Source organism: Astatotilapia calliptera, chromosome 13, assembly GCF_964374335.1.
Source record: "Astatotilapia calliptera chromosome 13, fAstCal68.1, whole genome shotgun sequence".
Classification (NCBI taxonomy): Eukaryota; Metazoa; Chordata; class Actinopteri; order Cichliformes; family Cichlidae; genus Astatotilapia; species Astatotilapia calliptera.
Genome location: NC_137434.1, coordinates 29,738,856 through 29,762,559, shown reverse-complemented (window position 1 = coordinate 29,762,559; position 23,704 = coordinate 29,738,856). Strand labels below are relative to the sequence as shown.

Genomic DNA, 23,704 nt, shown 5'->3' with positions numbered 1-23,704 from the left:
TGGCTGCAGGGACGGCAGAGCAACAGACACGGAGGCAGGAGACCAAGACGAAAAGCAAAGGTGAGGAAAAATCAACCAGCCAGGTGCTAGTAAGGAAGGAAGATGGATTTTTATCTGATAAATCCAGCGTATTGACTGATCTGGCTGCCACTGTTTAGCCTTTTCAGAATTTACAACATGCCTGAAGAAAACTGGGTGGTAATTAATGTGTGTAGGGACAGAAATATATGAATACATGCATTCACAGCTACGAGTTGAGTAGAGAAATGGGCAAAACTTCAGTATATCACACACTGTCTGGCTTATATTTACATATGCATACAGCATTTCAAGTATTTGGTTAGTCATAAATATGTTTTTGGCTTGTCCAAGGTCACGCAATACCTTAGATTCCCCTCCCACGTGCTTATTTGGTCACACTAGCTGTACACACACACACACACACACACACACACACACACACACACACACACACACACACACACACACACACACACACACACACACACACAACAAAAAAACACCCTCTCGTGATATGAATTAATCATATGGCTCATGAGAGGGAAAGTATGTTCATGTTCCATCTGTGGAGCCGTGAGGTCACATCTTCTATTACTTTCCACTTGAAACCTCCACTTCTGCACTGCAGAGCCCTGCCGGCCACTTATTCACAGCCACATTATAGAGAAATATGATCAATATTTTACACTAAAAGTGGCAGCGGCAGTAATATAGAAGGGCTGCTGTGACCTTTTTTGTATGTAGTCATATACATTCATAGCGTGTTTACAGCTGCTATACACTCCACACAGTTGAGTGTGCCAGAAAGATAAGCCGGTAAGAAATGGAGAAAGAGTTGGAGAAATACAATTTAAGTGGGCTTATGTGAAATAACTGAATGGGAAAATAAAAATGAAAAACTGTGCGCATTTCCTACTTAAAAACAAAACAACTCAGATTTTGTGTGCCGACTCTTTCAATCATTATCCAAAATGATTGAGTTGAGCTTCATTATGAGAAATGACCAGCTTTCTGTTACATCATACAACATGCACACCTATGTCCTGAAGAGCATGGATGCTCAAAATAAGCACAAACAATTACAGTGCAATCAAATAGCGGGTGAGAGCACAGTCACAGACACTCACACACAGAGGAGACTAAAGTCTGGCGACAGAGAGAGGTGGCATTTTGACAGCATATCTCTCAGGCATACTGACTCTGAGCCCTGATGAGATGGCTGAAGTCTGCCTGGTGGAGTTCATGACATATAAACAGAAACAGTGGACAGTAAAATGCACTTGGCAGTTCTCCAGCACACACATTTCCATCAGTAGTGGCCCTCTCCTTTGGAGTGCTTTTGAGCCAAGTCCATTAGGATCGACTCAGTTTTCCCCTCAAAAATCACTGAAAGTTAAAAAAAACCAAACAAACAAAAAAAGCTCTTGTGCATTAAGAGATTTCAATTTTTTTTCTATCCAGGCAGTGTTTGCACATTGAATCTTACCCTTATTTTAGTGACAAAGGGTGCCAGATTAGTGAGTAATTCAAGGATTTTAATCTAATACCAAACATATGGACAAGTCAGGCAGCTGGCAGGCACCGACACTGTCAAGGACTGTTACAGATATTAGGTGAAAGACTATTCAGTTGTATTTCATTTGTACAATTATGGAATAAACTGTGGCCTGGAGTTTGAAGGTAGTAGAATTTAATGCTGATTGGCAGCACATTGGATTCAGTCCAAAGTTTATATTGTTGCAGAATTTGGATGATTGATTGGTCAAACAGTCAGTGTTAAGATAAGATAAGATAACCTTTATTAGTCCCACACGTGGGAAATTTGTTTTGTCACAGCAGGAAGTGGACAGTGCAAAAGTTATGAGGCAAAAATTAGAATACAATAAGAATAAATACAGTACACAACTGTACAGAATAGAATAAAATAAAATACTATATACAGTAGAATAAAATAAAATAAATATACAATAAGATAAAAATAGAATACAAATACAAATACTATATACAACTGAGTAAAAAAATGTCATACTAGCATAGAAGCTACTGATCAACCAGGTTTTGAGACTACCAGAAATGGAGGTAATAGAAAGGATGGACTCGGCCCCTTTGATGTTACTCATTGTTTGTAGACTTTTGCTGTGAAGCCTCAACTCTGCTGTTATGTTGTTATGTTGCTGGAAAGAGAAGTGACCATAATTGCATGAAAAGTTCCAATGCAAGTTATCAGCAAAGGCTAGCAAATATGACTGAGAATGTGCATCTAGACACTGTATGGTAGCATTGCACATCGAGCTAATAGTGCTAAGTACAATAAAAATAAAATACTAGAATTTCTCTCATGAGAACTGGAGCACTAACTTCTTAGATGAACTGATGGGACAGTTAACGATGCAACAAACCATAATGTTTGTCAGACAAAACTCCAAAAGACACCAATACCACAAACAGGGTTTAGCAATGCAGTTCAGCAGCTTGAATTTTCAGACCCTCTAGGGCAGTGTTTCGCAACCACTGGATGTGCCGCGAGAAATGATCAGGTGTGCGGTGAAAGATTATCCACCTGATTGGTACTCTAATCCAGCCGTCCCCAACCTTTTGTGTGCCACGGACCGGTTTACGTCTGACAATATTTTCACTGACTGGCCTTTAAGGTGTTGCGGATAAATATAACAAAGTAAAACCAGTACAGGTGACAAAATAAGAAGATTTATTCACAACACATGGGAAAAGACCCAGGGAAACCGAGTTAATGATAAACATCATTGAAAAATAACAATAAAAACCCTGAAAACCATACATTTTACATCCGAGCCTCAACTCTCGTGGCCCGGTACCAGTCTGTGGCCCAGGGGTTGGGGACCGCTGCTGTAATTGACCAGCGTGAGTAATGGGCAGAACAATTATATTCTTTTCCACTAGAGGGCAGTACAACTTCTTACTCCAATTAAACGGATTACCAACTGCCAGTAAAACAGAAGAAGACGAAGAAGAAATGACATGGTCATGCTGCAAGTGAGACAACACAGCACGTCATAGCAAAAGATAAGTGTTTCAAAAAGAAAAAGTAGTCAGTCTGACCTGAGTCCTGGAGAACATTCGGACCCAGATGAAGGCTCGTGCATGAGTGAGAAAAAAAAAAAGGTATACTGGGGACAAAGCGAGCCAATTCCGCTATACCGGCTTCACGGAGAAAAATGATCAATATGCTTTTTGCGACATTTTTGTTTGGTGGTGTGCTGTGTGATTTTCTAATGGGAAATATGTGCCATGGCTGCAAATGGTTGGGAAACACCGCTCTCGAGGCCTTCACCTGTTCCATTTTAAGCCTTAATAAAACCCCTGTACATGGGACATAGGAGTCGATGGAGACCGACTCGCAGTGGCCATTCAAGCAACTGTTTTGGCATTGGTTCTTGGCTTCATCTAAAACAGGTAAAATGGTACCAACCTTGAGACAAAGCTGCAGACTGTTCACCAACAATACAATCAGAACAAACAATGAAAAAGAAAACAGTGATTTAAATACGTTTAACACACAACTGTAGATTGATTCATTTTCAAAAGCCCAAATAAATTCTGATATTTAAAGGTTCAGCCCTATGAGAATGCTGTTTTAATCCTTTAAAGGTAGTATTTGGTTCCATAATGATGAGATTAAAAAAAACCTTTTTTATATCATAATGTACATTATGCAGTTCCATTTTGATTCTTAAGTCTTGATAACAAATTTGTCTTCATCTTATGCTCCACATTGTTTTATCAAGTTAGATCATTTATTACGAGTCCATGTCAATGACAGCTCGGTTGCCCATTGTCACGGGCCGAGACGGTTACATAAAGTGCACAAGAAGAGTTTGTTACTGTCAAAGCGCGGCATATAAAGATGAGCATTCTGATACCAACGATGCTCTGTTTATCACATGCCCCCAGTCTAGGCAATGATAAATGTCATGATCATTAAAGACTGACATGGATGGATGAATGGAAGGAGTGACATAAGAAAAAGCAAAGATCAAAGGATGCAGACAGAGTGTGGGATTATGTTGCCATTTCTCCGCAGCTCTGAGCATTAGAATTTCCATGTGCCGCAGCACAGACTGCTGATGGTGGATAAAACCTTTATTATGCAGGCCTGCCGTGCTAGAGTAAACATGCTCTCTTGGCTGGTCACGGTTCTTTCCTCTATTACTTGGATAGCTTTATTCACCCATTTACAGACTGAATCTATTTAGGTGACTGGAGATATTGTTATCGCTGGCAATTTTCTTTCTTTCTATCACTTTTTTTTCTTGCTTCTCATAATATTCTCTCCTGTCCCACAGCCCGGAAGATGTTACTGTAGCTCAGTATGTGCTGGTAGTAGCCATTCTTCTGTGTGCTGCCTGCCGTTTGGCTTCTTACTGGCACTAAAAGGAGAGAGCTCATCGCCCCGGCTTTTCCTGGCTGGTCCTTCTAGTGTGGCATGAAATTGATTTTAACAAGCGCTTTGTTTGGATCCACCATCAAGCACCACAGATTCTTTAACCCTTCAAATTCTCATGCCCCAGTGCCTGAATGCTATGTTTTTGTCTGCCTGTTTTTGGTTTGGTTGGTTTACGGATAGATTTGCATAACAATTTTACTAAAGGCTGACTTCAGCACAACTAAAGGATAATTAACTTTGATGAATCTGGATGCAGAAGCTTTTTGGATGCATTATTCATCAGTGTCAGATGACGATAGCAAATAACAGGGCCAATTCTCCCATGGCAATTTTCTTAAAAAATAATGGGACATATTACGGAGTATTTATTTATTTTTTTATTACTAAAAATTCTCTAATCCTGAACCTATAGGAAAAAAAAGGTAATGTTTCTAGAAGCAACACCGATTTATTCAAAAAGAGCCAAGTTGCACCACGAGGAATTCAAAACCCTTCACAGAAAATCTCAGTATAATGAAAATAAATGAAATTGTGATAGAAAAGGGATCTCTGGGAAGACACCGGAGTGATTGCAGTTTATAAATTCCTCTCTGTCTTTCTTCCCTTGTGTTACTTATCTCCTTTCTCTTCTGTCATACCAAACAACTCGGGCTTAATATTTAGCATTCTCAGTGCATTTTAGTTCTCGGCTTACCAAAGTTGAGTGAGTGATTTAAAAAGTTTTTCTACCTCGCCAGTTTCTATCACGATGTGAAGTAAATGACAGAAAGAAACAAATGCGTCCAGCTAGGTCTGTTCGCCTTTGCTAACCAGCCTCCTTCCAGCACAATCACTCGACGAACCCTCTGGAAGGAAATTGAAAATCAACATGACTTAAAATACATCTACTGCCCTTCAAAAGTAGCTGCTTGTAACACTTTCTTCAAACATTGATTTACAAGTCAGTGCAAAAGGTTCCAGTCACAGCTCAGTCATATTAGAAATATTGATGACCACATGACTGACTGACTGGATGCTGTCAAATTTGTCAACTTCTGCCAAGTAACCAGAAAATATATTAAGAGGAAAACTGGATCAAAGAATTCCTGAAGGTGGTCTCGGCTCAGGGCTTCAGGCTGTGATGTCCTCGGAGGAGAGATTTCTCCTTTTAACCCCAGAAACTGAGTCTCTTGGAGGGGAGAAGTTCATTCTCTATAAAACAGGCACAAAGCTTCAAGTTATCTGTAAAACTAACCACAACTGGGTTAAGATAAGATAACCTTTATTATCCCACACGTGGGAAATTTGTTTTGCTACAACAGAAAGTGGACAGTGCAATGTTATATAGCAAAATATATATAGCAAAAATGAAAACATCCATCCATCCATCTTCATCCGCTTTAACCGGGGCCGGGTCGCGGGGGCAGCAGCCTAAGCAAAGAGGCCCAGACCTCCCTCTCCCCAGCCACTTCCTCCAGCTTATCCGGGGGAACACCAAGGCGTTCCCGGGCCAGCCGAGAGATATAATCTCTCCAGCGTGTCCTGGGTCTGCCCCGGGGCCTCCTCCCGGTGGGACATGCCTGGAACACCTCACCCAGCAGGCGCCCAGGGGGCATCCTTGTCAGATGCCCGAACCACCTCAGCTGGCTCATTTCGATGTGGAGCAGCAGCTGCTCTACTCTGAGCCCCTCCCGGATGTCCGAACTTCTCACCCTATCTCTAAGGGAGAGGCCAGCCACCCTTCGGAGGAAGCTCATTTCTGCTGCTTGTATCCGCGATCTCGTTCTTTCGGTCACTACCCACAGCTCGTGGCCATAGGTGAGGGTAGGGACGTAGATCGACCGGTAAATTGAGAGCTTCGCTTTTACACTCAGCTCCCTCTTCACCACGACGGACCGGTGCAGCGTCCGCATTACTGCAGCTGCAGCCCCAATCCATCTGTCGATTTCCAGCTCCCTTCTCCCATCACTCGCGAACAAGACCCCGAGATACTTGAACTCCTCCACTTGGGGCAGGAACTCATCCCCGACCCGGAGTGGTCACCCTTTTCCGGCTGAGAACCATGGCCTCAGATTTGGAGGTGCTGATCCTCATTCCCGCTGCTTCACACTCGGCTGCGAACCTTTCCAGTGCGAGCTGGAGGCCCTCACCCAATGAAGCCAACAAAATTAAACCCCACATGTTAATATTTACTTGTTTGTATGGCAAAGAATGCCAAGTTTGACCAACACATTCTCATCTTTGGAGTCAAGTACTGCCGTTCTGTCAGCAGCTGCTGGCATCACAGAGACACGCTGGCAGAGGCAACATTGGACACAAAGAGATAAAAGTTCTCTTTTAAAAGAGTGACAAAGTCTGCCTGAGGGGCGGCAGTTTCAAAGTCATGGGTTTGTGAGTCAGACCCTGTCATGTTTGGGTGATTTGTGTTTTGCACTCATGGATTTCTTTTACTTTTGCTCACTTTTTACATTTGTTTTCAGTCGCTGGTAACATTTATGGTCGGGAATAAATGTGTCGCTTCTCGACAGTTGTCAAATGATGCTTACGGCTACCCCATGTGTTTAAATGTGACTTCGTTGCTGTTTATAGTGATGCCAGTGACATCTGGTGTAGGTTGGGGCCCAAGATTACATTTTTTTTAATCTCATCTCAAACACTAATGTCTTCATGCTAGAGCTCCCTGCAATCCCTCAAACCTTTTACTTGAATGTTAAATTTACTCCAAACTAAAAATCTGTTTATTTATTATTAAGGGCGAGTTTCTCAGCAGCAACTGAGATTGGTCCTTTTTAATCCTCAGATCAGAGCCTTTTTGGTCAAATGGTATCTATAAATCATCCTGTTGTTGATGCAATGTGTCTTAGAGTGAAATAACGATTTGCTATCACTTGCTATTGACAGAAAGGATGGGGCAGTTCAAGTGACAGTTTGTAGTTTAATCTACTATGTAAAGTATATTTTCTCACTTGCATTAATGACAATAATCTGTGACAAAGAGCATTACAGTAGGTCTGTGCATTTCTTTCCTTCAAAGAGCTTCCAAAGGCACAGACACTGACACACCAGGATTGAGTGTGGGAGGTTCTTATCTAGCCGCTGCTTAACACAATGCTGGGGGAAGACGTTGGCAGGACTAGAGACGTCAGCTCGGCAATGAAAATGTGGCAGCCTGAACAATGTTGCAGAAGCATAAAACCTCTCGCTGAATATAAATGGGGAAACCTGCAAGATAGCTCTGTAGAAAATATCATCTGTCACTGCCAAGTTTGCATAGTCTAAGCAGGTTTTCTAAAAAAAGCTTTACTTCGTTTGACTGCTTAGGCAGCGATCGGGCAGCTGAAAGAGATGCAGCAGTGCTTGTTCTTGTGAAATTTGACTTTGAGCATGTAGATGCTGTAAGGCCAGGCAAGAGGAAGAGCATTTTCCTTGATACTACAGAGATTTTTTTTTTAACCTAAAGAGGACACATTTTGAGAGAGAGTGAGGGGCTCTGGTTAACAAGTTTCATGTCGTTAACTAGCGCTTCTCAGCTGTGATACCCGACACAGAGTCCGCGAGAGCCAAAACCGGGAGCGAGCAGCTTGGCGAAGACGAGGTGGAGCCGCTGGCATCTATCCTTCACAGCCTCGCAGCGTGTGCATGGGAAACGCACACTAACATTCAACACACAATCGCTGGAAGGATCTCATCAAACTCACATTAGGGCTTCAGACACACACTTTGAGCATGTGCCATGCATGCGCACACATACCCACACATACTAATGAGGAGTGCGACTGGTAACGGTGCCAACATCACAAAAACTCCCTCACTGCACCCTGCACGCCTCTCTGTTCTCACTGTTTCCAAGGAGACTGCAGCACATTGGTATTCTGGTGGGACACTTCATGAGCAATTGTGAGAAAAAGAGAGAGATAGTGCAAGAGAGAGAAAGAAAGCAGAAAGATAGAAATGGTGCGGGGAGTAAAGATACGTAAGTACATATGTGTAAGGAGGATAAAAACAGATTAAGACAGCGTGTAAAATACAGTGCAGCACGCACGGTTGACGGCAGCTAATATGTTAATGTATAACTATAGATATATTTGTATTCACCACAGCTTTCCTGATTACATTTCAAATTATGTCACAGTGCCATATGTAATTAGACACATCCAACTTATGCCGTTTGCTGGCTGTTATGAACAATTTGTTCTGTATCTGAGCCCTCAGAGTGTATTGTTTATCCAATATGAAAAGCGGTGATGTTTACAGTTATGACTCAGACAGATGCAAGACAAGAAAAGCTTCCTTACCCATAAACTCGATGCCCAAGTGATCTGTTGTTTCACGCAGCAGGACGGAAGAAGGAGAGAGAGAGAAAAAAGAAAACAGCTTTTATTAAGAATTGCGTACAATAGCATTGTGTGTTATGTGTGTAAGTCATCTGTTGTCACAAGAGGTCAGAAGACACATGTTAGTAAAATTACACAATAAATGACACACATGCGTGAGGACCCTCAGAGATAATAATGCTGGATCTGAACTAACCTCGTGCTTAAAGGCCCAGAACTCTTTCAGTCGGGTTCACGCTATGAACACCGCAGTTGTTTGAAAAAGTTGTTATATCCTCTCCCATGCACAAATCAAGAATTATTAACATTTGAACAGATGTCTGATGACAGTATTGTGGGCTTTGCTTGTGTTTCCTGCACCCTGTCAGTCAAATCGGATCAAACCACAGACCAAAGGAATCACAGTAACTGGGATCCTAGGCGATAAACTTGGCTCAGAGATTTGAATCTGTCAGTATCATTTTATACTTTACTCGGTGGAGAAAGAACACTTCAGTAGCCTCACATGTAAGTGGTGTTATTTACTGTCATTTTGTACCAATGAGAACCAAACCAAGCAGAGATCTTAGCAGAACTACTACAGCTCCCCCTGTTCCAGCTCTCAGGCTTTCCTTCCAGACTAATATTTTCTTCATCACTTCATTCAGATAAAATGCTTTCTAATCTTTTACCTACAGCTCAGATTTCTGACCTTGACATTTCTGCAGACACAAGTAAAATCGACAGATGCTGGAAAAAGGCTTCAAGGCCACCAATAGAATCCACTCGTTACAAAGAAGAGAGAAAAAAAATCACTATCAGTGTTCATCCACAGCCTAAAACTGTCTAGTTTTGACTCTGAACAAACACATTTTGTCTTCACCAAATTGCGATCACAAATATAGAAAAGTGTGACTTAAATCTTTCCTGCCTGTTGGCATCTGGCTTTACAATTGGTCCCTCTAAAGCAGCGGTCCCCAACTCCCGGGCCTCGGGTCCGTGAGTCGTTTGGTACCGGGCCGCGAGAGTTGAGGCTCAGGTGTGAAATGTCTGGTTTTCAGGGTTTTTATCGGTTTTCAGCGTTATTTTGTTATCGTTTTTATCATTAACTCAGTTTTCCTGGGTCTTTTCACGTGTGTTATGAATAAATCTTCTTTTTTTCGGTACTGGTACTAGTTTTATTTTGTTGTATTTATCCGCGACACCTTAAAGGCCGGTCTGTGAAAATATTGTCGGGCATAAACCGGTCCGTGGCGCAAAAACCACGGTCCGTGATTGGGGACCGCTGCTCTAAAGTACACAATGCAATACTTGCACCCCCTTAAAATCACACCCTCTACAGAGAAAATTACAAAGTCAATATAAGAGGGGGCACCTCAGTGTCAACTATATATATTTAATTTTGTGTAATACATTGGGATATTTATAATTAGAGGCATTTGTATTTATTTTGTAACTTTGTTTAGTTAATTGAGTTAATTAGTTCATTAATTATTCTATTATCTAATCATAGTTAGAAAATGTTAACCAATAAGACACAAATCAATTAAACTTTTCAACATTTCAGTCATTAGTGTTGATTTCTACCAAAGTACTGACTTGGCAGTAGTACCAAACCCAGGTCTAGTAACTTCAGCTGTTTTATATGTTACACGATGCACTGATAGAACTTATTAAATACAATGTTTGATTGCCTTTTATTTACTTTAAATCGCTCACGCTGTTTTCATAACACTAACCAAAGTACTTTCCTGACTCTAACCACTCAATCCATTCAAAACCAAACAGTTCTGTACCAGTCATGCTGCACTTAAGTATAAACTAGAGAAACAAATTAGCTGTATCAGAGTGTATTTAGATGAAAAATGCACATTTAAACACATAAAAATATCACAGCCAACCAGCACACCTGCGAACTCATCGAAATGAATAATAAATTGAGGATGAAATTCATTCACAAACTTGAGCTCAGCCACGGTTACAGTAGATCAGCGGATCCTGCTGCCAACCCCCATCCGCTACTGGCTCAGCTGATACAGCTGACACATGCAGATGGTAAATATCACGTTAATAAAACCAATTCAAGCTTCTTTCGCCTCCTCACAGAGTTGAAAATGTCTTTTGAGAAAAAAGTCGAAATGTGGAAATTATTGTTGTTGTTTCAGGACAAACTGCCATGGCTGCCATACCTTCTATACGGTCCTCATCTCAGTACTAGAAATCAAGGAAGAGGCATGAGGAGAGAGGATTTGAGGCAGGAGGCATTAACAAAATGAGACATCCTTGCTTCTGAGCTGTCATTTTAAGACAGTGTCAGTGTAGAATGAGGAGTGCACAGCTTCTTAATCGGTTCATTGTGGGGTTTTTAAGACTACTACTGTTATTTATGATCTCTGTCAGATGAGCATGACAGTGTTCATGAAAACAAACCGTTTATATTCAATTCCCAGTGTGACACAGTGTGACAAGAATGCACACATAATATATTTTTCTTCCTTTAGTCATCACACCCACAAATGTTGAAGGGTAGAGATGATTTCCTTTGATAACCAACACAACCAGTGAACAATAAACACATGTATTTGTAAAATCCGTCTACCACCATGCTTTAAAGATTCCAGCTGTTTGGCACAGCTGTTTTGTATGACATGGTTGAAAAGACTTTCTCAAGGGGCACCTGGTCATCCTCGATATCCTCGTCTTACAACTCTTCTCTCTATTGATTGCTCCCGTCTCCAGATACATTTTAGAGCCCGATCCCGATATCCATCTTAAGACCTAAGCACAAGAGCATCACAGAGGGTACCTAACGTCTCCTTTGTATACAGCTGTGAAGTCCAAGAGCACTTTAGCACATGGCTTTACACACTTTACTGACTATCTAAAGGGATGGAGACTGCATGTGTTTTTAAATATATTCAAAGCTCTTTTCTTATAGCGAGAACGACAGGTACCTCATTCTCTCTAGTATTTTTGTCATGTTTCTTTACTAAATAAAACTTGAAAAACAATAATGTACAAGCATGGTTTGTGATAAAACATGCTGCATTCCTGTAATTTTATGTCACCTTTCATCCTGTAACCCTCAAGGAGTCTTCTTTGTATACAGTTTTCTTTTAATGCCTGTGTGGCATCCCTTAGTAGTGTAACAACGCTGTGAACTGAGGGTAAATGCATATGGTAAAGTCTGCAGAAATGCAGACTTACGAAAGTGTGCATGAAGGGCTCGAAATGTTTCTTGTGGTGCCCTTGCACACTTTGACAATGGTACAGCCCTCAATAACTTACTGTAACAGTGACTCAGTGTGGACACTGAGACTGAGCTGACGAGATGAGACGTTCTTGAAGGTGATTCACAGAGTGAATGAGGACAGAGGATAGAGGAGACAGGAAGGCAAGGAACAGAGAAATGAGAAAAGCCCTCTCTCCATGCGTGTCTGTCTGGGTGAAGTTCCTGAAACTGACCAATCAACTGGCACATCTGAAACTCATCCTCTCATTAAGATCCAGCAGTATTTGAACCTTAAATTTCAGCCTGTTCAGTCCTTCTACATGGCACTGACACTGCAGCTGAACTAGCTGTAGTCTCTAGTCACAGTTTGCAGTCAAGTTGTCTCAAAGTTATGCCTTCTTTCTGTGTCATGGGTTGCTCTCCATTGCTCATCAGTGTGCCAATTGCCTTGCACGCTTTCCACCATCATCTCTTCCTGGATAAAGCCTGCCTGTCTGACTCTCTGCTCCAATCAACGCCCACCAGCCAGCCTTTCTCTACGCTCTTCCCACTGGTTCTCCTGCCAGCTCTAACCAGCCGTGTACCAAGCCTCGTCTGCTTCCACTCCAAACTATCGCTACTGATGCAACATCTCACCAAAGGTGGCCAGTGTTGCAGGATTCCATTAGTAGTAAAATAATACAAAAAGATCTGTTATTTTTAACCATTTCTGTTTCTTATTTACAACTTTGTGCTTTTAAAGAGCAGAATTTCTTATTTCATCCCTAAAAATCGGTTCATGACTTCCGTGAAAAAAAAACCACTGCACAAATAGTCAAGTAAAATGACACCTCTGATTAGATCCAATTTCAAATGATCACTCTCACACTGCCACATATTATACAAGGATAACAGACAGGAAAAACTCCTGTCACCGACTAGTAGACATAATCTGAAGGAAGTGCAGATGTCTGTGGTGTTACCGATGGCTTCTCTCGCACTGACAGTGACTTTATCTCCTAAGTGGCCCTGTCCTACATCTTAGAGTGGGTGAGCTGGTCTTTCTAATGCGAAAATCTCTGTCCAATCTGCCCCCAGTCTTATCGGGCAATGTTAGCACAGATGTAAGCGGATCATTTTTCACTTTGCCGGTGACCCAGAGACCTCTCTCCAATGCCTTCTTGATTTCTCCTTTCAAAAAAGCCTGTGATGCAGGACATGAGGAGGTGAACGAGATAAACAGTGCAGTAAAAGCTTTTGGAATAAGCTGCATTTTACCAAATATTTGGCAACTGTTTTTAATTCCCAATTTGACATCAGAGAGGTTTATTTATATATTTATTCATTGATTTTATTAAAAAAATGCACAATGTTTTTCTTTATTTGCAATTCTGGTAGACAGTTAATCTCCATTTCTTTCTATAATGACACACGTGCACGTATATTTTTAGCATCAGTGACCTCGCTGATATCTTCACAGCTACAATAAAATGATGGTGTGATCTGTTCTTTGAAATTCTGCACTTTTTCATCCCTTTGGGTAGAGCTATAAGCGCTGTTGCTGGGTTGGAAACTCAATTTCCCATGGAGCTCAAAGAGAAGAGACTAACACTAAAGCTGCCAAGGTTTGGGATTTCATTTTCTGTATAGCTTGGTTGGTAGAGTATATATCAGCACCGGCACTGTCAGGATATAAGACTTAGTTCCCACTGGGGCTGGCTATACTCAAGATGTATGCACTTCTGCTACTGTAAACCACATTAGCTGGAAGAACCCACAAGGTGTTGTAAGTTAAATACTAGAGCAGGGCGATATGACCAAAAATATTTATCACGTTATACATTTGAAAATTTGCGATAACGACATAACTGACGATATAATTGACACTAGAAAAAATACTTTACAACTCCACAACTTTAGTGCAAAAAACCCCATCAATGTATGTTCACTTAAACAAGCAGCTGTTTTTTTATGTGCATTAAAGTTATATAAAAATGTAACAATGCAAATTCCTCGCTGACAGTTTAACCAAAAGGCATTTCCAGTGGAAACTGGCCGACATATCCTCAGCATAACCATGTATAATATCCACAAAACTTAAAAAGAGGTTAAACACACACAATACGGTAATATTATGTTGAAGCACTGTACGTATCACTCCGCGAGGCTCCTGCCTACGATAGCTGTAATGCTCCGACAATCCATCAAGCGGTGCGGCTTCGTAGCTTAGCAAAGTCGCACTAAAACATTTGACAGATTTTCGAGCGCCGTGTACGACATAAAATCATTTCGAGGTCAGTAAGCACAACCAGAATTCATACATAAGGCACACGGAATTATAAGGGGCTCTGTCGATTTTCAGAAAAATCAAAGGATTGATTTTAAGTATGTTGTATTTTCCAAACAACACGGTAATAGCGACGGCCTGCTAGCATGCTCTACCAAAAATAATGCTTTGTGTGACGGACGAAAGCTAAACCAGTTCCACATCACTGAAGCTGCAGCATTTTTACAAACCAATTCTGGTTCATCTGTTTCATTTAACGATCCGCTTTCGCTCTTCTCATTCTGTGTCGCCGCCATGTGCGTATGTAAAGAAAGGCACTGCGCATGCGCGCTTTACCCATATTCTATCACGATATGTCATTTTCCTATTGTTGCCCAAAATTACACCGGTATTACCGTGAACAGTATGATATAGCCCAGCCCTAATAAATACTTTGCTCTGCAGGAACGGCCGCACCTGATGTCACATCTGATCGGAACAAGACATCTTTTCATTCATTCATTCATTCATTCATTCAAAAAAAAGTAATCTCTAAGAAGCATTATCAAAGAGAGGAGCTTAAATACACACAATCAAAAAATGTTGCAGATGTGGAAGAATTGTGAGGCTCCAAAACGTTGGCCCCCTGTTGTAGTGTGAGAGAAACTCACAGTTGACCGTTGTAATAACCTTTCATATAAAGATAATTGGATACATTTTCTGATCTTTAGCTTTCAGTGTGATGGCTGCTACAACCTGCACCTACTAACCAAACAACAGAAATGAAGAAACTTCTAGCTGGTATCATCATAACACATGTAACAAATGCAATGCAAAGAGAGATTGCTGCAATCTCTAGATTGAGTTTGTAATATTATCTTACAATTGATAAGATGCAAATCACAAAACACAACTTGCAAAAATCTTACAACGTAGAGACGCTGAAGTACAACTTCCATATTTGAGGACAGGGAAAAGAGGATGTGAAGGACATCCAGAATATTTTGTTTGATGAAATGGTCAAAACTGCAAATGAAGGCTGACAGCTGAAAGTACTGATTCTGAGGAGGAAACAAGAAACAAGACAAAATCCATTTCTAATTTTGTTCCCAATGATAGCATTTTGCAAAAATATGATATATACAGTGTATAAAAGGTGAATCAGCTTTAAGATAAAATAAAAATCATTTTTAGTAGAGGCAAAAAAAATGCCACAGTGCAGGTGCTTCTTATTTTCAAGAGTATTATTTAAACACAGCCAAAGCTGCTGCCAAACCACAATTAGGACGAGTATTTTTTTCTATAATTGAAAAACCAATGTATTCGTTTAATTCTGCTCAAGTGCTGTTGAAAACAAAAATGAGACAATGTCCTTCAAGCTTTTAATCCTTTTCATTTGTTGTCTCCTGGGAAAATAAACCAAGCATCCCCCCCTCCCCGAAAAACGTAAGAAAGTGGAAACTCCCCACTGTGTGTGTGTGTTTGCAGCCTGAGGAGTAGGCAGGTGTGGGTGGCAGGGAGTCTTCAGCATGTTGCCCTACTTCCTCTCCCTGTGGGCACTCATATGTTGACAGGGATGGTGTGTGTGTGTGTGTGTGTGTGTGTGTGTGTGTGTGTGTGTGTGTGTGTGTGTGTGTGTGTGTGTGTATTTCCACCTCTGGAGTGAGCTTGACAATGGAAGACAGATTAGCTGACCTCCACAGGGACACACACACACAAACACACACAGTTGTTTTACAGACTGCATTAATTTGAATTCACTACCATATACATCATAAGGCATTAAAATAATGTAAAGAATAGATTTAGGGTTGCTGATTAATTAAGCACAGGACATAACGGGGCATGAACTCCACGTACACAAAAGAGGAGTGCAATCAGAGTATCTTTTATTCCTGACTGAAACATGATGAGCATAGCCTGGCTGTCTATTCTCCTCTCGTAAAAGCGGTGACCATGGTTGGGTCCTTGCTGTTGAAAAAAAAAATCCAAATGTAGCCTTTATCAAAGTAGTGAAAGTAAAAGTGAGTTAAGAGAAAAAAAAATGATAATAGGATTTTTAATCAAAAGGAGAAAAAAGTCAAAATGAACTCTTCTAGAGTTACTCATCTTGTGATGGATGCAGATTAAAAGCTGTAATACTGTCTGACTGAATTTAACTCATTAGGGCACTTTAATTGACGGTTTTAGGATGTATCTGCAGGACTACCTAATTTTCTTCACATCTTAGCCACTGATGAGGGAAGTGTCTCTATTTCCAGTCATGTTTATTGTTGAGCTTGTGACATGTTTAAGGTTATTTCACTTCTATGAATACTTCGCCAAAGGTCGGGGACTTTGCTGATGTAAAACTGATTGCAATGTGGCTTATCTTCTTTTTAAGGTCATGTTGAGCAGCTCTGTGCCACTTCCAGTGCAGCTGCTATTTTAAGATCTGACCACTTGCACTTGTCCATCTGTGATGTGGGCTGGATTTCTTTTACTGTGTCAGAATGGTGACCCCACACTCTGAATATCATTTTGGGAAAAACAACATGTCGTGAAGTCATGGCGAATCAAATCTGGTAGCAACGTAGGATGGTGAGAATTTTTTCGGTGTGAAAAAAATAGTTTTTTCAGTGTGCTGTGTGCAGAGTGACACAAACTACAAATTTGTGTGATGCAAATATTTCGTGTCAGATTCTTCAGGAAATAATACTGCAGCATTAACAGTCTGCCACTGGGGGACGAAGGAAGTATGCCCCTGGTCACGCTCCACAGCTGAGTGCTACCTTTGGGGTTGGACACTGGGAACTCTTTCACTGAAAACTGCTGTTTAGTATCTGGGTCATGACTGGAGACCATGCTCTTATCACGACTGATAATCCTCAGCATGAAAATTGATGTTGATGTCTGCTCCCTGCAAGCAGCGACTGTCAAGTTAGAAGTTTATGATGAAATCGCGAAAGCAGAAGTGGATGAGCTTACTAAAAAAGAAAGTGTAAGGGGTGCACAAGAACAACGTCAGCAAAAGGGAGATTGGAGTTTTGCTTTGTTCTTTTAATTTTTAGCATTAACTTAGTAAATTTAGTAGATTTAGCATCTAGCACTTTCTGTTTCAGTTCGTTAAGAATGTGCCATTAAGGAAACAAGACATTACTCCAGAACAAGTAGCGACGGTCTTTCCTAAATAGAGACGATACTCATGCTGCAGTTTGTCCATCTGCACTCCAGTAGACACAATATCACAATCTTCATCGTTCTTATTTCCCTCTGTCAGATAAAAAAATGAATTGTTCCACAGATGGGCTTGAGGGAGCGAGTGCATCATATTCATATCTCAGACTGACTGATAGCTTCACTCTCCATGTGTGCAGAACAGAGAATACGTTACATGCTATTTCCAATTAGGGCTCAGCACTCTTTAGAGAGCAGGAAGTAAATTGATATTTGACAGATGGCGGCTCTGTAGGACTGGAGGGAAAGTAAATGATGACACTGCCTTGTCCACTATTCAGCTTTGATGAAATTCAGTATGGATGAGCCACATAATCATGTGATGCAACAGAGAATCTGGGTTTCTCAATTTGGGACTCTCTTGCTTTGCATTACACAATATTATGTCATTTACAAGTTTTTGCAGGTGTGTTTATGCGCGTTCTGTGAGATAAAAGCCTATTCTTGTGCAAAGAAGTAAACACAAAATCTATTCTTTAATGTACTTAATATAAAATTCTATATTTGTAATATTAATAGAAAAGAAAAACTTCAAAAAAGCTACTTTGAATTTAATAAAAAATAAAAAACAAAAACAACCCCCATAAATAAATATATAAAAGATGGACATATTCATTGTTTTTTTTAGCACCATCACCGCTATCTTTTTAAAAAGTTTTGTTCAGAAGTGACAACATTTAGATTAAAGGGCGGAGTGCTGATGCTAACTTGCAAGTTAGCAAGCTGCATCCGTAGACACTGTGATGTCAAAGTGTGAAATATCTGCTAATTGATGGCATATTAATAACTTACAAGAATTTCAGTCATCAAAACTGGAGCACATACTTGGACAAGTTGTTGGTTTGGTTAACCACCAAACTAGCTATGTTAATATTGCTTAACTACCAGTGCGTAAGTTTTAGAATTTACATGGGTAAGTTACATATATGTAAAATCCTCTAAAACGACTTTGTTCTGCTAACGTCATTGCTAAAACTGGACATTTTAACATAGAAGTCTAGGGGAATTGACTAGCGCTTGCTCTTAAAACACAACATTGTCAGCAACTGGGAAAATAATAGCATTCAGTCTAAAAGTGGTTTACTTGTTTTTTTCAAATTGCTTTCACACATTGCTTCAGATCACAAGTCTGCCCTGGGCTGATGGGAGGCATCCTGTTCGCTCGCTGCAGCCTGACAGATTAACGGCCGTGAGTGGAGGGTGTTTAAACATCAGCGGACTATCCGCTGAATTCCAGTCTTTGTTGAATTTAAATCCAATCTTTCACTGACCTGCTTTATCGTTTCATCATTTGTTCTCCCCGCCTCGTACCCCCTCTTCTTTTGTTGTTTTTACCCAAAGTGGTTGCTATAGTAACAAGGTATGTGCATCTTCAAAAGTGGCGGAAAGTCTTTCATCTGAGCAGTCTGCTCTGTATCCATAAAGAAGAGTGGTCCAAACAATAGGCTGGGGCTGGGGTTGCTTATTTTATGCCTTAAACACACTCAGCGAAAACTATGCACGACTGAGCAATAAAAGCAAAAGTCTTGAGTTGTTTTCATTTGACCAAATTGTATGACCTGAATTATCACAAAACCCATAAAGCTGCCGAGCTATTTAACATCCTTTAGCTCACTGTTTTGGTTTAACATTTAGTTCAGCACTCTCATGAATTAACCCAACAGCTGTTTCACTCAGCAAGAGCTGATTTTTAACTAACAGACTGTGTGTATGTCACATTGAAACCAGCGATTGCATGGCAAAGCTGCATTTCTAATGCCTCTGAATTTGCATTCTTGGCCAAAGCCTTAATAAAACAAACAACCTGCAACAATCACTCACACACCTTTATGTTTCAGTAAAATGCAAACTGGTGTCTCTGTATATATTATATTTTTGAGTACAGGGGGAAAAATGACACCTTCATTCTCATGTGCTATAAGGAGCAAAACTGACTTTTATACCAGGCTGTAAACATGCTTATTTCTGCAGCTGGCTTTTGAGTCACTTTTGGAGCCTTTAGTGGCCACTCAGGGAACTACAGTTTGTGCAGTTGCTACACTGGCTTCATTTTTAGAGCCAAATAATATCCTTTTTTTAAACTTTTCAAACTGCTTTCTTTCTAGCATCTATCCTTGTCTTTTCCTGAGAAATGTATTACTTTGAAAGCTTCTGTTGGGCAGCATGGTGGAGGAGTGGTTAGCACTGTTACCACACCTCTACAGTCTAGCCGGAGCATTTCTGTTCTCCTGTTCTGTCAGCATCAGTGCTCTCTGCGTACTCCTTCCACAGGCCAAAGGCATTTCATTAGAGAGGTTGGGCTAATTGGCGATTCTAATTTGCCCACATGTGTGAACGTGAGCGTGTCTCTGTGTTAGCTCTGTGACAGACTGGCGATCTGTCCAGGGCGTACCCTGGCTCTTGTCCTATGGTAGCTGGGATAGGCTCCAGCCCCACTGTGAATGAAATGGAAAAGCAGAAAAACATGAAGGGATAAAAAAGAATAACTATAGATCAAGAACACGGCAGCTTCAGATAACCAGTATCAGATGGAAATTCTTCACTATTACAACTGTCAGACTCATCCAAACTGTTATTTTTGGTTGGGAATGCTTGTCACGCACCTCAAATAATATACAAAATGAATAGAAAAATCAGGTGAGATCTTGTTTCAGTGAATAATATATTAAAAATAATTCCCTATCCCTTCATTAATGCTGGAATGTGGCTAGTAAAGGGAATAAAGAATGCTCATTCTCTATAAACTGCACATTTTTCACCAGTCTAAACACAGTAGTGCTTCGTCCTTGCATTTGTGTTTAGCTGATGGAATTGCAGTCTTCGCTTTCATTCGACAGTGACCTCCCTCAAATTTGTACCCTGCGTACAGCATTAAAACAAAGTGACACAAAACGAGACAGAGAGGTCCAACCATAGGAGACAACAGCTTTTAAATGACGTTACTTTTGTTGCGAGGACTTGGGTTGAAATCACTTTCACTCTCAAAATTGGTTGACTGAGCCCTTTTTGAATTGCAGAAGGACAAATTGTACACCAGGGATGTTTTTTGAAAGCCTTGAAGTTAAATGGGCCTGAAGTGTATTCACAAAGAGAACTGTTTATGAAAGCTGGAGAAAAAGTTATGCACATCCTTCCTTCACTACAGAACAAATTCTAAATGTCAAAAAATGCTGTTTAATCCAAAGTTTGAACATTTCGCATGGTGATGGGACTTTGTATTATTTAGACACTCAGTAATTGGTCCAATCTGTTAAGGCCGCTGTGCATCATCTGTGCTGTTCAACTCATCAAAATGAAGACATAAATAGTCAGCAAAACTTCTGAGTCACCGCGGGAACGCCTACAGGGAGCTGTCAGTCATCACTGGGGTCGCATCACTGACAACGCATCTTCCTCTCTAGCCCCCAGATTATAATGTACAAATCCAACCCTTGAATTACATGTTTGAAGATTCACTTTTAAATATTCCATAACACCATGTACCCTTTATATATTGTTTACTGCCATTTGTCTTCAACGGATGATATTTCCTGTTATTTTGTAATTTTTTGTGTGATTTATCTCTTTGATGTTTTCCCTTTTCATCCACATGTATCCTTGCTTGTTCTTTTTCATAGTTCCTTTCCCAATAAGGCTAGGAAAATAACCTATTCAGCTGCGGGCTGAAAGTGTAGGTGGAAGGAGTGACTCCACAGGTTATGGAAGTGGAACATTAAAAGGAAGAGAATTATAGCTCTAGAAAAAGAGTTGATGATTTGGGTCTGTTATTCAAAAAAGCATGATGTAATGTGTTGCATTCTGGTTTTATTGAGGCTCGTGACGGTACAAAAAAATCGATCCCTCTGCTTCCTTGAGATTGGATTTCTTTTTGTGTGACTGTTAAAAGTCATTTTAAAACTGTGATGTGTTCTTTCACAGACTTGATCTGCTTGGGCTGTCTGGTTCAGAGGGTGAGGCATATAAGAAGTGAAACAAAGAAGAAGATTTAGAGTTGTGGTTGTGGTGTCAATTTAAATTATTACCACCCATATCACAGAGAAATTCGGGTGCTGTCTAAAATGCAAATAAAAATGCAGCACAATGGTTTTAAATTCTTGTAAATCCAGATTTTATTTACGACAGAAGAAATAAAGCATCCGAGGTTTAAACTTAGACATTTAAAAAACTAGCTCATCTTTGAATTTGACGGTAACAACATGTCTCAAAGTTGGAATGGGGCCATATTTACCCCTCTGTAGCATCCTCGCTTCTTTTAACAACAGTCCATAAATGTTTGGGATCTAAAGAGATCAGCTGCTGGACTTTTGGGAGAGGAATGTTGTCCCATTGTTGTCTGATATGGAATTCTACCTGCTCAACAGTCTTGTTTTTTCTTTGTCATATTTTTCTCTTCATAATATAAAATGCTTTGAGGCGCTACATAAATAAATCAAATTGAATGATGCCACAAATGTTTTCAACAGGTGAAACTTCTGGACCTCAAGAAATTCGGGATGGAGACTCTTCTATGATGTCATGCTGTTGTAATAATTGCAGTATCCATATGTGCAAGCTGGCAACTGAAAACAAGCTGGATGGTCTCTCTTCTCTTTAGTCCAGCCATGTTTTTACAGAAGAATTTCACATTCTGTTTTGTGACTACAGATGACAGTTGTCCACTTTTCCTCAGTCCATTAGGCTTTGGTCCAGAGAAGAAGGCTGTGTTTCTGGATCATATGACCACATTGCATGGCTGAGCGAACTGTAGGTGCAGTTTTTTTTTACAGATTGATAAACCGCTGTCACAAACTCTCCTCTCTCACATGCTTGTTTCATTTGTAATCATATTACTCACCTGTTGCTAGTTAATCCCAAATTTTTTGAGACATTTTGCTGCCATCAATTCAAAATGAGCGAATATTTGTCATGAAATGTGATGTTTAAACATTGGATGCATTTCTTATATTTTATTGTGAATAAAATATGAGTTTATGAGATTTGCAAGTCATTGCATTCTGTTTTTGTTTCCACTTCCACAATCCCAACTTTTTTTGGAATTGGGGTTACATATTCTCTATGTTGTTAAAAATAAAAAACTTCAAAGGTAAGTATCTCTGAACGACCTCTCCTCAGACTTTCAAATTAATGAGTTGGCTTTCAAGTTAACTTTGTCCTAGTATAACTCACAAAACTGACGATATTTCTTTTTTATTATGAAAGATTTGTGAGGAATTCAAATTTAGCTCCCATTGCATCAGCATCCAGGCTGCTGAAAACCTGTCAAAGAGATTAATTTTATTTTGATATGATATTATATGCCAATTAGTCACCATGTAAATTGCCGTTCCCTAATTATTCTGTAATTTATCACTATTAAACATCACACAATTTTAAATGGCAGAAATATGAGCTATATTTCCCCTCAGTGAATTTACAAGCGTGTACTGTTGTCTTAAATAATCCAAGCTTTTATTTGCACTCTCATCAAGAGACTTGGAGTGCAAGGATGGCAACAAAAAATAAACATACCAATTAAAACTCAAACCAAACAAAAAATATAATTTTTGAAGACTCAATCTGTACCATAAATTATAATCTTTGCAGATATTAAATTAAAATCAACACCTTTAAAAAGTTATCATGTGTGCTGATTAAATCACAGTTGTAGAAAAGTGAAAGGAGCAAGTGAGTTAGCCAGTCTTTAGATGTAGCAATGCAAGGTTGGTAAGTGTTTTTGGAAACTATAAGGAAGGAATAAGAAGAGGGTGGCTCGCTGGCAGGCATCACAGGGATGAATGAGTAAGAGAGGAGGAGGTAGGGAAGAGTAAGCAGTTCCCACAAGCACTGAAATAAAGGAGGAGGCAGGGGTGGAGGAGGATGAAAGAGGCAGGCAAGAGATGTCAAAAGTGAGTTTGGGTAGTTCTGGTAAGTGATAGGGAGAGTTTAAGTTTTAAGGGCATAGTGAGCGAGAGCAAGAGTGAGAGAAAGAGAAGGGAAGGAACAGGAGAAGGTGGAAGAGAGTGGGATGGAGACAGACAGAGGGCAAGCCATGATTCAGCAGGGCAAGGCACATGTCATACACTTAAGTCACATAGAGTTTCGTGACTGTCACCCCCCCTCTCTCTCTATGTCTATCATCTCTTTCACTCTCTATTTCATTACCCAGAAATAAGTTGAAATGGCAGATAAATAACCAATTCCGCTACTCTCCACTTGGGCTTTTTAAGATATGCTGATCCAAACTATGTGAGAGGCTGCTTATACGGAAGGTAGATAGTATAGCTCTTCAGGAAGTT

At 40.2% G+C, this 23,704-nt stretch overlaps 1 protein-coding gene across 1 annotated transcript in view; it reads right to left on the bottom strand.

The window, feature by feature from the left end:
* Nucleotides 1–23,704, bottom strand: part of nrg3a (neuregulin 3a) — a 356,235-nt gene that overhangs the window by 34,018 nt on the left and 298,513 nt on the right. The window contains exon 4 of the mRNA XM_026189295.2: nucleotides 8,719–8,742. Coding sequence (XP_026045080.1) covers nucleotides 8,719–8,742 — 24 coding nt within the window. The remainder of the gene's footprint in view (nucleotides 1–8,718; nucleotides 8,743–23,704) is intronic.